The sequence below is a fragment of the Pseudonaja textilis genome, chromosome Z (genome assembly GCF_049901715.1).
Source record: "Pseudonaja textilis isolate UNSWEBS1 chromosome Z, rPseTex1.2, whole genome shotgun sequence".
Classification (NCBI taxonomy): domain Eukaryota; kingdom Metazoa; phylum Chordata; class Lepidosauria; order Squamata; family Elapidae; genus Pseudonaja; species Pseudonaja textilis.
Genome location: NC_142008.1, coordinates 82,958,290 through 82,973,947, shown reverse-complemented (window position 1 = coordinate 82,973,947; position 15,658 = coordinate 82,958,290). Strand labels below are relative to the sequence as shown.

The 15,658-nt window shown below is 38.9% G+C and overlaps 1 protein-coding gene across 4 annotated transcripts in view; it reads right to left on the bottom strand.

Moving 5' to 3' along the window:
- Window positions 1–15,658, bottom strand: part of CDKL2 (cyclin dependent kinase like 2) — a 31,923-nt gene that overhangs the window by 8,500 nt on the left and 7,765 nt on the right. For all 4 annotated transcript variants that reach the window (XR_015740177.1, XM_087916822.1, XM_087916821.1 and 1 more), the window contains 6 exons: window positions 15,443–15,621; window positions 14,392–14,504; window positions 14,129–14,268; window positions 7,574–7,662; window positions 5,519–5,642; window positions 349–638 (listed from right to left, as the gene is read on the bottom strand). Coding sequence is in view for 3 of the 4 variants with exons in the window: in XM_087916822.1 (XP_087772948.1) it covers window positions 349–638; window positions 5,519–5,642; window positions 7,574–7,662; window positions 14,129–14,268; window positions 14,392–14,504; window positions 15,443–15,621 (935 nt within the window). In the remaining variant the exon portion in view is untranslated. The remainder of the gene's footprint in view (window positions 1–348; window positions 639–5,518; window positions 5,643–7,573; window positions 7,663–14,128; window positions 14,269–14,391; window positions 14,505–15,442; window positions 15,622–15,658) is intronic.

The following is a 15,658-nucleotide window of genomic DNA, read 5'->3' as shown; positions in this document are numbered from 1 at the left end:
AGGTAAGAGTTTTCTCCCTCCTTCAACCTTCCTTCACTCTGTGATGTCTATTCAATTACAGGTCTTTGGTTCCACCACTGCACAATTGGGTGTTTTTTAAAAAAACTGCCTATGAGGCCTAAACATAAGAAAAAATACTGCTGGAGCAATTCTCACTTTGCATAGGAATCATCATCCTATTTTGAAATAAGTATACTGTAGTTATATACTTAGGAAATAATGTGTGAATTAGTCCTTAAGTAACATCAGATAATATGGAAAGATATATATTTTCTAAATAGAAATATCTAAAGTGTAAAGTAATCTGCAATACTGATACCAATCAGATAGTTCACTCTGATGTTGTACCTGTAATTATGGCTTGCTAATGTTGTCCCCATTGTGGGGGTCCTGTTGATGCTGGATTGTGTGGTGGAATAATTCTGTGTAATGGGAGGAATTACCATGCTTGGATTCTTCACATATTCTAGGCTATTGTTTGAATCCTTTAGATATATTGGAGTTGTATTAAATTGTCCAACACTGTTATCATACAGGAAACTCATACATGATGATCTTTCAGATTTCAGTATGTCAGCCTTAGATACTTTCATTCTGAACATCTTGGAATCTCTGAGCTTTGAATTCACATCTAAATCCTGTTACAAGACACAAACCAAGTACTATAAATGAACTGAACACAATTAAAAAATAATGTAAGTGTTATATAAAGGTCACAGAAAACTGAAATTCTGTTAACATTTGAACCATTTAAGGAGACACTAGGAGAACTACATGAGAAAAAAATATTATTTCTATCTGCAAGCAGCCACCAATCACATTCAAATCCACAGTACTGCTCAATATATATACAATTATCCTGATCTATGGAAGATTACAGAATATTTTATCTCAATGAAAGACAGAAAAAGTCACATTTAAAATAAGAATTTGACAGAGATAGCAATAAATCTGTTTTCACGTATACATTAGACAACCAACTAATACCAATCCTGGTTCTCTGATAAGTTGCCCTGCATAATATATACATAAATGTACAATTATTTCTGTGTTCAAATATTCCATCATCATTTGAATCAAACCAGACAGCCAAAATAATGAGTTTCAGCAAAAAAAATATTTAGTTTTCTGGTATTTTTTAATGACATACTTTCTTTTCTCTACTCTTGTCCTCACTTTATTTTATTTGGAAAATAGTAACTATTAATAAAATATACAGAAGTAGATAGAAGGAAAGAAATATATACTTAGTACTTCAGTGGTAGCAGCTGAACTACATTTGAAATTGAAGTTATCATGTTACAAAAATTGAGAAGCAACACCTGTCAAGAGGGGGTCTTGAAAATTGCATTTCCCTCTGCAAGCGATCCATGAATGAATGTCTATCAATGAAGTATACATCTTCTTGTCAGCAGTTTCATTTTCTTAAGCATGTCTGAATATGAACTTTCACTTTTTGAACTTATTGTTTTGTTTTTTGCTTTAAAAAATTATTAGCAGTTGAATGCTGATTTATTTCAACCCCTTGTTGGATTCTAATTGTTTATATATATATATATATTTCTTCTTTTTGTATTGTATACTTCTTGTACAAACAGAGATGAGGCCCTGAATGTTCTCTATCACACCATCAGTCAATTATTTACTTGGAGGGTGCTTTCACTGTTGTAACGGATTTTAATCAGGTTGATTTGAAAATAACTCCCCCCCCCCCCACCTTTCCATCAATATGTGAACTTTGCAACCAGAGATGGAATACATTGGTTCTTTCTTATTCCAATATCATGAATGCATTCAAAGCTATTCCCCACCCTCACTTTGGCTCTTTTGACCACCTCTCTGTGCTGCTTGACCCAACATTTAAGCCTCTATTATTTATGGGAAAAACTAATAGTGAAGCACGTGAGAGTTTGAATGGAGAGATCTATAGAAGCATTACAAGATTTGCTTTGAGTACACAGATTGGGGCATGTTTAAAGAAGCAGCTACAGTTAACCAACATATTAATGTAGAAGAGTATGCCACTACTGTGATTGCATATATTCAGAAGTACATTGAGGATGTCTCTGTCCTTAGAAACATTGTGGTGCACGGTAACGAAAAACCATGGACGAAAATGAGGTTCGCAAGATCCTGAAAGCACAGAATGCAGCTTTTAAATCCAGTGATATGCTGGTGCTCAGAACAGCCAGAGCTAATTTGAAATACACCATAAAAACAGCAAAGCAAGCGCACAGTCAGAAAGTTCAGGTCTTCTTTCAGGGCTCTACAAACACATTAGGTGTATATGGCAAGGCATTCAGGCCTTTACAGACTATAAATTGGCTCCATTGTGCTATAAGGATGACACCGTTTTTTTTAATGGTTTGAACAAATTTTTTAGGAAGATTTGAGGCATCAAATATTACCCAAGAGGAAAGCAATATCCCATCCTGATGAGAAAATGATTAGCTTTGATGTTACCTCTGACTAGAAGACATTGGGAAAGTTAACATTCATAAATCAGCAGGCCTGGATAATATACCTGGGCGTGTTCTTAGGAAGTATGCAGATGAATTGGTTTGTGTTCTTACAAATATTTTCAATTGCAGCAGGCCGTGTTCCATCATATTTTAAAACTGCCTTTATTTTACAAATGCCAAAAATGTCTTTCAATCACATTTGATGATTATCATTCAGTTGCAATTATGTCCATCATTATGAAATATTTTGGAAGGCTGATAAAGGACTTTATTGTATGCAGCTTCCTTCCAGTGTTTGACTCACTCCAAACCATTCCACTAAAGATGTTACTTCCTATGTTCTCTATCTGAGTTTGATGCACTTAGAGGAAAGAAATACTCATGCGCGAATGTTGTTTGTTGGTTTTAGTTTGGCATTTAATTTGATTATTCCTCAACATTTAGTAGATAAATTGGGTCTTTTAGGCTTCAAAACTCCTTTGTGCAACTGGATTCTTGATTTTCTCACTGATAGGCCCCAGTATGTGTGAGTTGGGACTAATAATTTTAACACCATGTTCTTGAGCACAGGTTCTCTTTACAGCTGTGTCCTAAGTCTGCTATTATTCATCCCGCTGACCCGACTGTTGTGCAAGGCTTGCTGCCAGTCATATTGTGAGGTATGCAGATGATATAACACTGGTGTGCCTTATTCAGGGTGATTATGAGGGCAATTACAGGAGGAGGTAGAGGGTTTGATGAACTGGTGTAATAAAAATAGCCTGGTTTTAAATGTAAGAAAAACAAGAGATCATTGCTGATTTCAGAAAAGGCAGGCATAGCCGCACACCTCTGTGTATTAACAATTCAACTGTGGAGGTCGTTAGTAATATCAAGTTTTTGGATGTGCAGCTGACGAGCAGCTTAGCTTAGTCACTGGACAGTGAGACACTGGTGAAGCGAATATAGCAGTGCCTATATTTTCTCCATTGTATGAGAAGAGTACATCTTCCTCCCCCTCTTCTTATCATTTTCTATAGAGGGATGACTGAAAGCATCCTGTTGTGTTGTATTACTGTGTGGCTTGGAGATATTATTGCTTTGGACAAGAAAAATGTGCAGAGTGTGATGAAGACAGCAGAAAAGATTATTGGAAGTTCACTTCCTTTTATCTAGGACATAGCATGTAAGTATTGCTTGACTAGGATCTGCAGTATTGTCTGGGACATTCCATATCCTTTCCATGACTAGTTTTGTTATTTTCTGGGAGGAGGCTCTACAGTATCCAAAGCAAATAACTAGATTCTCTAATAGCTTAATACCATATCAATCTTGTTTGTTGATTCTGAAAATGCAGCTCAACAATGAATTTGTCTTTAAAAAGCTTGGTGAAACAATAATGATCCTGCAAAATATATTAGGGCATGGAATTTTGGATAAAGATACACAAAAGGACTTTGATCCAGTTTCAGACCAAAGAAACATTCTAATGTTGGAGAACTAACTAAGTGAATTCCATCTGCAGCTCTGAACTTTAAATCTGCATATTTCTACAATACCAGGACTCTGACTGAAAGGGGAATTGGCAAATTCCTTTCTTCTACAAAGACTGAGGGAGACAAGATGGATTAATTGCCGTATTTTTCAGTCTATAAGATGCTCCGGACCATAAGACACACATTACCTTTAGAGGAGGAAAGCAAGAAAAAAACATCTACCCCTGCTTTCTGGCATCCATCCGGTATTCATCTGGCTAGCATCCTTGCAGCAAACTGCAAACAGCCCAGTCAGCTTCAGCAAATTATCACAAGTCCCAGCATGTGATTTGTCAAGGCTCTGCTCCATTGTGCCCACCACCAGTTCAACTGAGCTGAACTCTGCCACCACTGGCAGGGAACGTTGGAGCCTTCGTTGCCAAGAGCCACCTATCGCCATTGCCGCTGCTGCCTATCACTACCCATTCGCCAATGGGCTGTAGCGATCAGCAGCAAACAGGCGGCAGCAAACAGTAGTGGCGGCAGTGGCAATCCCCATCGCCTAGAACTGATCGATGGTATTCTGGGAGGCCGATCCAAATGCCAATCAGCAGCGAAGGCTCCAGCGTTTCCCAGCAGCAGTGCACCAACCCCTCTCCTCTCCCTGCAACACTTACTCTGTAAGACACACAGAATTTTCCCCACTTTTGAGAGGTGGAAAAGTGCATCTTATAGTGCGAAAAATATGGTAACTGGTATCACTTCTACTTGGACTTTGTCTGGAAGATAGACTTATTCTGGAGACTGAATCTATTATATTTAATGAAACTATTGATAAGGAATGGAATTAAGAAACAAACATGGACATTTGATCCAGGATGAACTATTTATAACTTTTGGGATGACTTGGAATAGATAACATGCCATGGGAAACCTTCTATGATTACAACAGAAGTTTGTTAAGAGAGAGTTTTGAAACTTTAATTTTGTTTTGTTATAGTACTATTATTGTTCCTGTTAACTACTTTGTCACTTTTATAGCATACAGCAGACAACGGGTCAATAATTTGCAAATAGATTTAGTAGTTTAAAAAATTTGGGATGGCCTCTTTTGCAAGTGGTGGATATTAATATAGTAGTAACGTATTAATCCGTATTCAACTAGAGGAGATAATATATGTATGTTTTTTTATGTATCTTTTTAATATTTTTGATTGTTCATGTTTTTTATTTTTGTTTTGTTTTTGTCTTCTTTTTGATTTTTTTGGGGGGGGAATTTCATACTTTGTATTTTAATCTTGTCTTGAATAAATAAAATATGTAACTAAAAAAATAAAGAAAGAAGGATTTCAGAGAACATAGCATTCAAAATAGGATGCTATGTAGTTAATGGAGAGAACAGGGTTTGTATGCAAATAGCTTAAGTAAAACTGCACAATTTCTAAAAGGAAAGCTCTTAGAATGTTACATTCTGACAGTCCCATCTCAAACAATGAAGAATAATTTTTCATAGGCACAGATTAAATTTGGCTTTAAAATCATTTTTATACATATATTCATATAAAATTGTAAAGAAGGAAAAAAATCCTGAGTTCCACAAACCTGGATTAAAAGCATTTTTCTTTCATCGCCTATATCATCTTTGTCCTTCTTATTTGTTTTTGTTTTCTTGGGTAGAGAGTGTTCTTTTTCTTTTTGAATCTTGATTTTAAATTCTTGAACAAATCTTATGTTTCACATTAAAATGAAAACATAAAAATGAAACTTTTATTTAATAAGCAAAAGCATTTACTCATCACACATTCACATTTAAAACCTTCTCTTATATTTTTTTTGTTATTCAATATTTTCAAAAAATATAAATTAAAAATATCTTTACCATGTCGGTAAGAAAAGACATTTCAATATAGTTCTGAAAATACTGGCCTTTTATTTATCATTTCTTGATGTAACGAGAAGTACAATGAGATAACAAATAAAACAGCCATTTAAACAGGTCTAAGAAAAAATATAGGACAATATATGTGACTCACGCTGAACTATGGAATCCTTGATGCTCTCTGAGCTTGTGTGTATTAATGATTGTTATCCATTCAGATAATGAAACTGCACGCAAACAACCAAGCTTAGAGAGCATAAAGGACCTCATAAAACTCTACAAAGCTATACACTTTGATGCAGACCTAGTGCTGAGTGCTCTGTACAATGGCCATCTTGGGGTTTCTCTACTATCATTCTACAGGGGTTCCTGATAACTGAGTGGATATTTGTTATCATCTTGCTTGGTGTGTTATGTTTTTGTGTTTCTGTTTAAATCTGTCTACTAAAGTTAATAATAAAGCTTATTTTTATCATGTATACATTATACTATTATTTCAACAGATGCTTGCAATCCTATGTTGCAAAGTTTTTATTTGTGGATCAAAACTGAAATAAATAAATAGACTAGAATACAAAAAAGAGATTAAAAATTACAGGTAGTCCTCAAGATACAACTGATCACTTAGCAACTATTCAGTTATTGGAGTCTCTCCCTAAAGCTACTCATTTCAAAGTTACAGTTGCTGCAGCATCCCAGTGATTATTCATCCTTACAACTGACTGCAGGGAGCCAGCTCTTCATCATCATTTGAGCTGGTGCCTGAGGGAATCGTCATATTTGGGGCAAGTGGGCCTGTGCTTACCATTTCAGGCCCTCCCATACTCAAGATGCCTGTGATCTGCTTATCAATCTGCATCTTAACAACTGCACCAGGTAGAGCAAGGGGCAGAGGTCATTAAACATGGTTATCTCTCTTAATGACCATCATGACATGTGACTATAAGAGGCAAGTTCCATTATAGCTATATCTTAAGAAACACCTGTGTGGGTTTAATATCGTCTTTTTCACTCTTGCCCAATCTCCATTTATTTTTTAATTAATGCTAGTTATAGACTCAGATCAAATACATTAAGATTTTCACACATAGATTTCCACTAAAAGCACATTCCAAGAAATCAGCAAGAACATTTTAAAAAATTATCTCTGTTCAGAGAAACTACCATACATAAACACTGAGTTTTATATTGTTCAATTGTTCATAAACTCTATGTTTATGAACACAGACTTATGTAATAAACACACATAAGTCTGAAACATAAACTCACATAAGCCAATGTGAGTTAAATAGATGTGAGAAGGGGCAGTCTCTAATGTGAATTAAGCCTCATTGGAAAGGTCACTTCCTATTACAATAAATTCTGGGTCTTATTCTGGTCAGTAATATATTACTGGCACTAACCATTTGATAGCAAATAAGGAGCAACTAGTTTGCATTTGGTACAGGAAATGGAAAGAAGTAAAATTCTTCTGCAATGAAGAATTAGCTGGGCCAGATCATGCCCTCACTTTGTTTTCCTGAATTGGACTGAGACCAAATCTGTAATCGTTTTTCTGAGATTAGAACGTAGCAGCAGAAAAAGAAGCAGATAAGAAGTGCCATTATTCCCATCCATGATTTTCACTTAGTGACACTATTTAAGTCTTTTGCAGCTCCAGAAGTCAACAATATCTAGTTCCATCTTCATATATGCTAAAAGGAGAATGTATTATATACATAGAACTTCTCAGCATTGTTTCTTTTTAACAAGTACTTTGATAAAATCAGGAAACTCACCTTTCAGCAAACCCATCTTTGCTAAAGAGGTTGCACTGCAGCAGTTCATTACAAGACGGCCTCTTTTCTGGATTAGTTTGCAGGCATTGCTGAAGTAAGATTAAAAGTTTAACTTGTTAAACACAATGGAATCAAACAAAATGATCCAAGCTCTATTAAACAAAACACAGTATCAGTACATCTAATCTACATACTTAAGAAGAATTTAGCCTGGATTTTATGAAATCCCTTTCATATTATACAGCAAACCATTTCTGAAGCGGAGGGACAGGAAAAGGTATACAATATAGTGGAAATGGAGGGGAGTAATGGCAGAAGCTAAAATGTCATAAATTCCATTGAACACTCCAGTCTTCTAAATCTAAACTAGTCTTTTGTACTTTTGTAATTAAATGAAGTAAAGCAAGCTAACATTTTACAGGATATATTCAGAGGGTAATCATACAAATCTAATCACAATATTGTCAGGAAGAAGTTCTATATCTGAAATTAGGACATCACATCACAAAATATAAAATGGATATTGAAAATAGTGCAAAACTGAGAAAATTCTAATTCCACTTGAGGCATGAAAGCTGGGTCAGACACCCTCCCTTCAGCCTAACCCACATCATAGAGAAGTTATAGAGGAAATAGAAGGAGGGAGGAATATTAGGTATGTTTGCCACCTTGAGTTATTTTTTAAAAATAATAAAAGCAGGAAATCTAATTCAATAAAACAAGTGAGCAATCACTCAAAGAGGAGGCAAAGACATTATAGCTAAGTTGTGTCAAGATATTCCAAAAGTTTTAAGCCGTCACTTGAACCAAGAATACTGGATATTCTTGGAATACTGGAAAGACTGAAAAGGTCCTCTAAAAAGTCATTCAGAATGCAGATTAACATCTGTTTTTTAAAAAAGAAAATAGAGATGTTTCTCTATTGTACAGGTAGTCCTAATCGTACAAGTATAATGGAATCTGCCCATTAAAGTTACAAATTGTTGTTAAGTGAGACAGTTAAGTGAGACTGTTTCATTCAAAGACTCCGAAAACAACCATACCAATTGTAGTCACTAACTGGGGACTACAGTAGTCACTAACTGAATGTATGGGTCATTAAGCAAATGTCCTAGCACAAGGTGCTGTGGGGATACAGAGGAGGGCTGGCACTGGATTTGTGCGAGTTGGACAGTATGCTGAAGTACAGCTCAAATGCAAGAAAACCGGGAAAGAAGCCCAGTCTGTCCTAGAATGGGAAGGCAGCACCCCAGCCCAGCCTCAGTCAGGAAGGGGAAAGCAGAGACAGGAAGGCAGAAAGCAGGCAGATCCCAGGAATGGAGCAGCCATTAAAGCCACTTCAATCTAAGGCTAAGCCTTTCTTCACACACAGCAACAGCAATCAAACTGTCCCATTGGTGATTTCCCTCTTACTGGTGACTTTCCATACCACAGAACACTTACCCAAGTCTTTGTTCAACCCCCCCCCCCCCCAACATCACCACCCCCACCACTGCCAAGGTTGCGTTTAGCCCCTCATCTCTACCACTCAGGTCCCAATCCTACTTGTCTGCAGTTGCCAGTGACTGTGGCTGATGAGGGAGCCCCCTTTCTGTTGTGTGGCCACGCTGTCCAAGGGGCTAGCAGTTCAAAAGATAGTGGGGCTGCCCAGCAGAGAGAAAGAGAGCTCCCTCTCCAGGAGAGAAATGGTGGGAGGGAAACCACTGGCAGGAGCAACTAAGGTGCTGTTTCATAATGGCACTTGGAAAAAGGCACACACTTCTGGAATGGAACCAAGCAGTCCAGAGTCACCGAGTGGCGCAATTGAAGGTGGATGGGCTCTGGTGAGGTGGAAAACAGATTCAAGGCTTGCAGCAACCTGCGGGGGGAGGGGGGGGGACGGACGACTGCAGCATCCCTGCATTTGATTGTAAGGACAAATGTAAGAATGCCACAGTGACCCTAACTTTGAAACTGGATCATAAGTAGCTTTTAAGGGGTCTGTAATATCTCTGAATGATTGCTAAACTGAGGACATCTGGCTTCTTTGGAAGGCTCTCTCAATTGTTCTTAAGTGTGTGTGTGTGTGTGTATGGATCTTTGGTTATTCAGGTTTTCTCCCGCGTAAAATTGGAAGTATCTAGGCGCCGTTTCGATGAAGTCTCATTCATCATCTTCAGGCTTGTGTCTTCAACTTTGTGCTTCTCAGAGTAATGTGAGCTTGCAGCTGCTTCTTCCTTTTAACTGCTAGTGGGGGTGTGACTTGATTGGGTGGGGGCTTGGCTGTGTTCTGATTGGGTGGGGGTGTGTTCTCATTGGTTGGGAGGCTGGCTGTGTTCTGATTGGCTGGGGGTGTGTTCTGTTCAGGTGGGGGCTTGGTTGTGCTCAGGTTAGTCTTAGTTGCAGGGGGATTTTAGCTGGTGAGCTGTGATCCTGCTGTTTGGCTTCGCCTTCGTGGTCGTGCCGCATCTTCATGGTGGGCGTCAGTTCGCTTCATGTATGGGTCGGAGGGGTTTGAAGCGGGTAGTGATGCAGCTGTGGTGCGGCTTCTGGTCTGTGGTCGTGTCAGAACAATCAGAACACAGCCAAACCCCCAACCAATGAGAACACACCCCCACCCAATCAGAACACAGCCAAGCCCCCACCCAATCAAGTCACACCCCCACTAGCAGTTAAAAGGAAGAAGCAGCTGCAAGCTCACATTACTCTGAGAAGCACAAAGCCGAAGACAGAAGCCTGAAGATGATGAATGAGACTTCATCAAAACGTCACCTAGATACTTCCAATTTTACGCGGGAGAAAACCTGTGCTCTGTGCTTCTCAGAGTGATGTGAGATTGCAGATGCTTCTTCCTTTTAACTGCTAGTGGGGGTGGGACTTGATTGGGTGGGGGCTTGGCTGTGTTCTGATTGGGTGGGGGTGTGTTCTCATTGGTAGGGGGTTTGGCTGTGTTCTGATTGGTTGGGGGGTTAGCCATGTTCTGATTGGTTGGAGGCGTGTTCTGTTCAGGTGGGGGCTTGGTTGTGCTCAGGTTAGTCTTAGTTGCTGGGGGATTTGAGTTGGTGAGCTGTGATCTTGCTGTTTGGCTTCGAGTTCGTGGTCGTGCTGCATCTTCATAGTGGGTGTCGGTTTGCTTCATGTATGGCTCGGAGGGGTTTGAAGTGGGTAGTGATGCAGCTGCAGTGCAGCTTCTGGTCCATGGTCGTGTCTCATCTTCTGAGTGGGTGTGAGTCTGTTTTCTACATGGAAGTGTGGTGGTGGCATCTTGTGTGGCTCTCATGGGTGTGGGTCTGGTGTCCTTCTTCATGTTAGGTACTCGTCTGTTCATGAGGGCGGGTTTCCAAATGGCTGGAAGGCGGGAGGTGTCATCTCGTTTGTTCATGCTGTGTGGGCATTTTCTATCTCTATGGCTTCTCTGATTATTCTGCTGTTGAAGTGTTCGGTTTTGGCGATAGTTCTGGTATTTTTAAAATCAATTTCATGTCCTGTGGCTTTGAGGTGTTGGACCAGGAAGAGGTCGTTTCTTCTTTTTGATTGAGTTCTTATGTTCTTCAATGCGTGCACTTATTCTTCTGTTAGTTTGTCCAATGTATGTGGTAGGGCAGGCAGTGCAGGGGATTTCGTATACTCCTTGGTTTTCTAATTCGATTTTGTCTTTGGGGTTTCTTAGGATGGTGGATATTTTTCTGTTTGTGCAGAATGCTGTTTTGATGTTGTGTTTTTGGAGGATCTTGCTGATTTTGTCTGTAGTGCCTTTTATATATGGGAGGAGGGCTTTGCCGTTTTCTTGTTCTCTGTCTTGGATTTTGGTTGGGGTTTCTTTTTGGATTAGGTGGGTAATCTTCTTTCTTTGGAATCCATTGGCTGTAAGTACGTTGGTGAGAGTGTGTAGTTTGGTTTTTTGGTGTTGTTCATCGGCTAAGCATTTTGTTCTGGAGATGAGTGTCTTGGCTACTGGAATTGATCTGTGCTGGGTGGTGGTGTGAGAGTGCATGTAGATAGTGGTTTGTATGTGTTTTCTTCTGGTAGATGGTGCGTCCTAGGGAGCCATTGGATCTTTTGTATACCAAGACATCTAGGAAGGGAAGTTGATTGTTGGCTTCTGTTTCCATGGTGAATTGTATTTTGGGGTGTAGGCTGTTGAGGTGTGTGAGGAAGTTGTTCAGTTTTTCTTTCCCGTGTGGCCAGATTATGAAGGTGTCATCTACGTATCTGAGCCAGAGTTTGGGTTTATGGTCGTATTTTTCTAGAGCTTGTGTTTCAAAGTGTTCCATGTAGAGGTTTGCGATGACAGGTGAGAGGGTGATCCCATGGGTGCTCCTTCTATTTGTTTGTATTTTTGTCCATTGTAGGTGAAGTATGTATTGGATAGGCAGTGGTTGATCAGATCTAGGATGTGCTTGGGGGTTGTATTTGTTTTGGATGGCTGTCAAGGCTTCTTTTATTGGCACTTGGGTGAAGAGGATATGACATCAAAGCTTACTAGTAGGTCGCTAGGTTGTAAGTTTTGTTTCTTTATGATCTCAATGAACTGGAATGAGTTTCTTACGTGTGAGTTGATGGATTCTGCATAGGGTTGTAGTTGTTTGGCGAGAAATTTGGCCAGGTTTTGTAGAGGTGAGCCTATGGAGCTGACTATTGGTCTGAGTGGGGTTCCTTCTTTGTGTATCTTGGGGAGACCATAAAGCTTGGGGCATCTGGATGATTTCTCTCTGGGTATGATTCTTTGCTGGATTTCTTCACTGATGGAGGAGGCTTTTATTTTGGATTTGGTAGTTTTTCTAGGTAGGTGGTGGGGTCTGTCTTTAGGGGTTTGTATGTGGGGTCTTGGAGTAGGTTGGTTAACTTGGTTTGGTAGTCAGATGTGTTCATAACCACTGTCGCGTTGCCCTTGTCTGCTGGTAGGATTATTATGCTGGTGTCTTCTTTCAGGTTAAGTAGTGCAGTTTGTTCTTCTTTGGATAAGTTGCTTTTGGGTGGTTTGCTAGTGCAGAGGATGTTGGTGATTTCGAGTCTGATTTTGTTAGCATCGTCAGGGTTGGTTTTGGTCAGGCTGGTTTCAACTCCGCATATGATGGTTTCTGTGGGGATGTGTTTGGGAGCGACAGCAAAGTTGAATCCTTTTGAAAGGACCTTGGTTTCAGCTTCAGTGAGGATCTTGTCTGAGATGTTGTGCACTGTTTGTTTCATGTGTGGCTGTGGGGGGGGAGTTGGTTTCTGGCGTTGTTGTAGTTTCCTGAGTTTGTTGGTATGTGTGTCTGTCTTGAGGGTGGTCTGTGTTTCGGCTCTCCAGACAGCGAGTTGTTGGTTTGTCCCAAAGTAGGGGTGAATCTTGTTGCTGAGTCTGAGGTGGAGTGTGAGGAGATCTTTGTTGATTTGGTCTAGGAGAAACCTTTTTGTGTGAAGTTCATTTCTAATTAGGGCCAGTTCTGTTCTTTTTAGGATGTGTTTGGTGGCTGCTGTGTTGGTGTGGAATTTCAATTGGAAGCTTGTGGGAATTAAATTTTGATCTCAGCAGTTGCATAAGGAATGCAAGGTCACATAAAATGGAGGCTCTTTGGACTTCAAGTTTTTCATAAGTCCTGGTCAGATTTCTTTGGAATCCATTGGCTGTAAGTACGTTGGTGAGAGTGTGTAGTTCAATGGACAAAAATACAAACAAATAGAAGGAGCACCCATGGGATCACACCCATGAGAGCCACACAAGATGCCACCACCACACTTCCATGTAGAAAACAGACTCACACCCACTCAGAAGATGAGACACGACCATGGACCAGAAGTTGCACTGCAGCTGCATCACTACCCACTTCAAACCCCTCCAAGCCATACATGAAGCAAACCGACACCCACTATGAAGATGCAGCACGACCACAAACTCGAAGCCAAACAGCAAGATCACAGCTCACCAACTCAAATCCCCCAGCAACTAAGACTAACCTGAGCACAACCAAGCCCCCACCTGAACAGAACACGCCTCCAACCAATCAGAACACGGCTAACCCCCAACCAATCAGAACACAGCCAAACCCCCTACCAATGAGAACACACCCCACCCAATCAGAACACAGCCAAGCCCCCACCCAATCAAGTCCTACCCCACTAGCAGTTAAAAGGAAGAAGCAGCTGCAATCTCACATCACTCTGAGAAGCACAGAGCCGGAGACAGAAGCCTGAAGATGATGAATGAGACTTCATCAAACGTTGCCTAGATACTTGAATCTTGCGGGAGAAAACCCGAACAACCAAAGATCCACATACAAATACCCACGAGAACCTCAGAAAACAAATTATATATATATATATATATATATATATATATATATATATATATATATATATATATATATAATTTTGCTTTTTTCCCCTGAAAAGCAAAATAGGAGGACATGTGCCTACCTACTATGATAGCTAGGAACAGTTTCTAAAGCAGTCATGTGAGTTTGGGAAAAGATCACTGATATTGAAATGATTGGTTTTCTTATCAATATTCAATTTCACAGAAACTTGAAGATTCCTAAAGGCATGATTCTGTTAATAGGAACAGACTAGAAAGATAGGAGATCTCAAAATTACCTTTGCAAATTCTATGACTGCAATGGAGAGCTTTGAGTATCGTTTTTCAAGAGGTTCTAACTCTTTGATTTCAGGCAATCTCACTCCAGCAAAGAGAGGATTTTTGTAGAATAACTCCTGGTGCTTTGGAATTAAGTTTCCTAAAATTTATAATCGTTTATATCAATAACAAGACTTTAAAAGTATAATCTTACAAAAAAAAAGGAATAACTAGCTAGCTAGCCAGACAGATAAGAACACAAAAAGGCAGGATGCATTCTTACCTAGACTTTTCATAATATGGTATAATTGGTCAATATCAGAATCTCCAGGGAAAAGGGGCTCTCCTGTAAGCATTTCAGTTACCAGGCAGCCAATGGCCCAGACATCAACAGCCCTGCAAATAAAACATACTTATGCAGAACTAGCTCTACCTTAATTGCCTATTTGTGACAATAGAAAAAGAAGTTTATTCTATTTGATTTTCTACAGAGTGTATATTAAAATAATAATAGTACTTTTAAGTTTCTACTTAAGTTACAATTCATCATATCCATTAATTTCCTTTTCCTTGTAAATGTATTTAAAAAAAGCTAAGAAAATTTTGGCCCTCTTTTCAAAATGGCTCCTGTTCACTGTGGGTTTTTTCCCCCTCTTATCAACAATCTACTGATTTCACTGCTAAAATTGGTACTTTGACAGTGCTGCTCCCTGGTTTTGAAGGGAGCACGTAAGTGTAACCATGATCTGCTTGCACTCTGATTCAAAGATTGACATACTATGGAGACTGAATTTACATTTAATTAAACCACAATTGACAAGAGGATATTAAGAAATAAACATGGATTTTTGACCCAGGACAATCTTGTTATAACTTTTTATCTATTTATATTGAATAGCTAAGATACAGCGGTAAATTTTCTATGAGTGGATTATAACAACAGCTTGTTAACATAAAGATTTGAAACTTTAATTTTGTGCTGTATTACTATTATTTTTCCAGTTAACTACTTTGTTCACTAATATAACATATAGAACACAGGTCAAAAAGTTGCTAATAGATTTAATAGTTTAAAATTTTGGGGAGAGCCTGTTTCACAAGGGGTAGGAATTGATTGTAGTAATATATCAATCAGTATTCAACTAGAGGGGATAATTGGTATATGTTATTTTTCATGCACCCTTTTTTAATGTTCAGTTTTGTGTTTTTTCTTTTCTTTTATGTCTTCTTGGATTTTTATTGAGTTTTGTATTCTAACTTTGTTTTGAATAAAATAAAAATATTTTTAAACATCTAAGACTATCTTAATATTGAATTATTCTATATTTCCTTACTTGCCATATTTGGTATCACCAACTAACAGCTCAGGAGCTCGATACCACCGTGTTGCCACATAATCTGTATAAACTTCACCAGGAGCGGCCAGCGTTCGAGCAAACCCAAAATCACAGAGTTTGATAATTCCCGAACAGGAGACCAATATGTTTTCAGGTTTAATATCCCTGTGTATGATCTAAAAAAAGGATTCATATCCATGTTAGCAAAGTCAC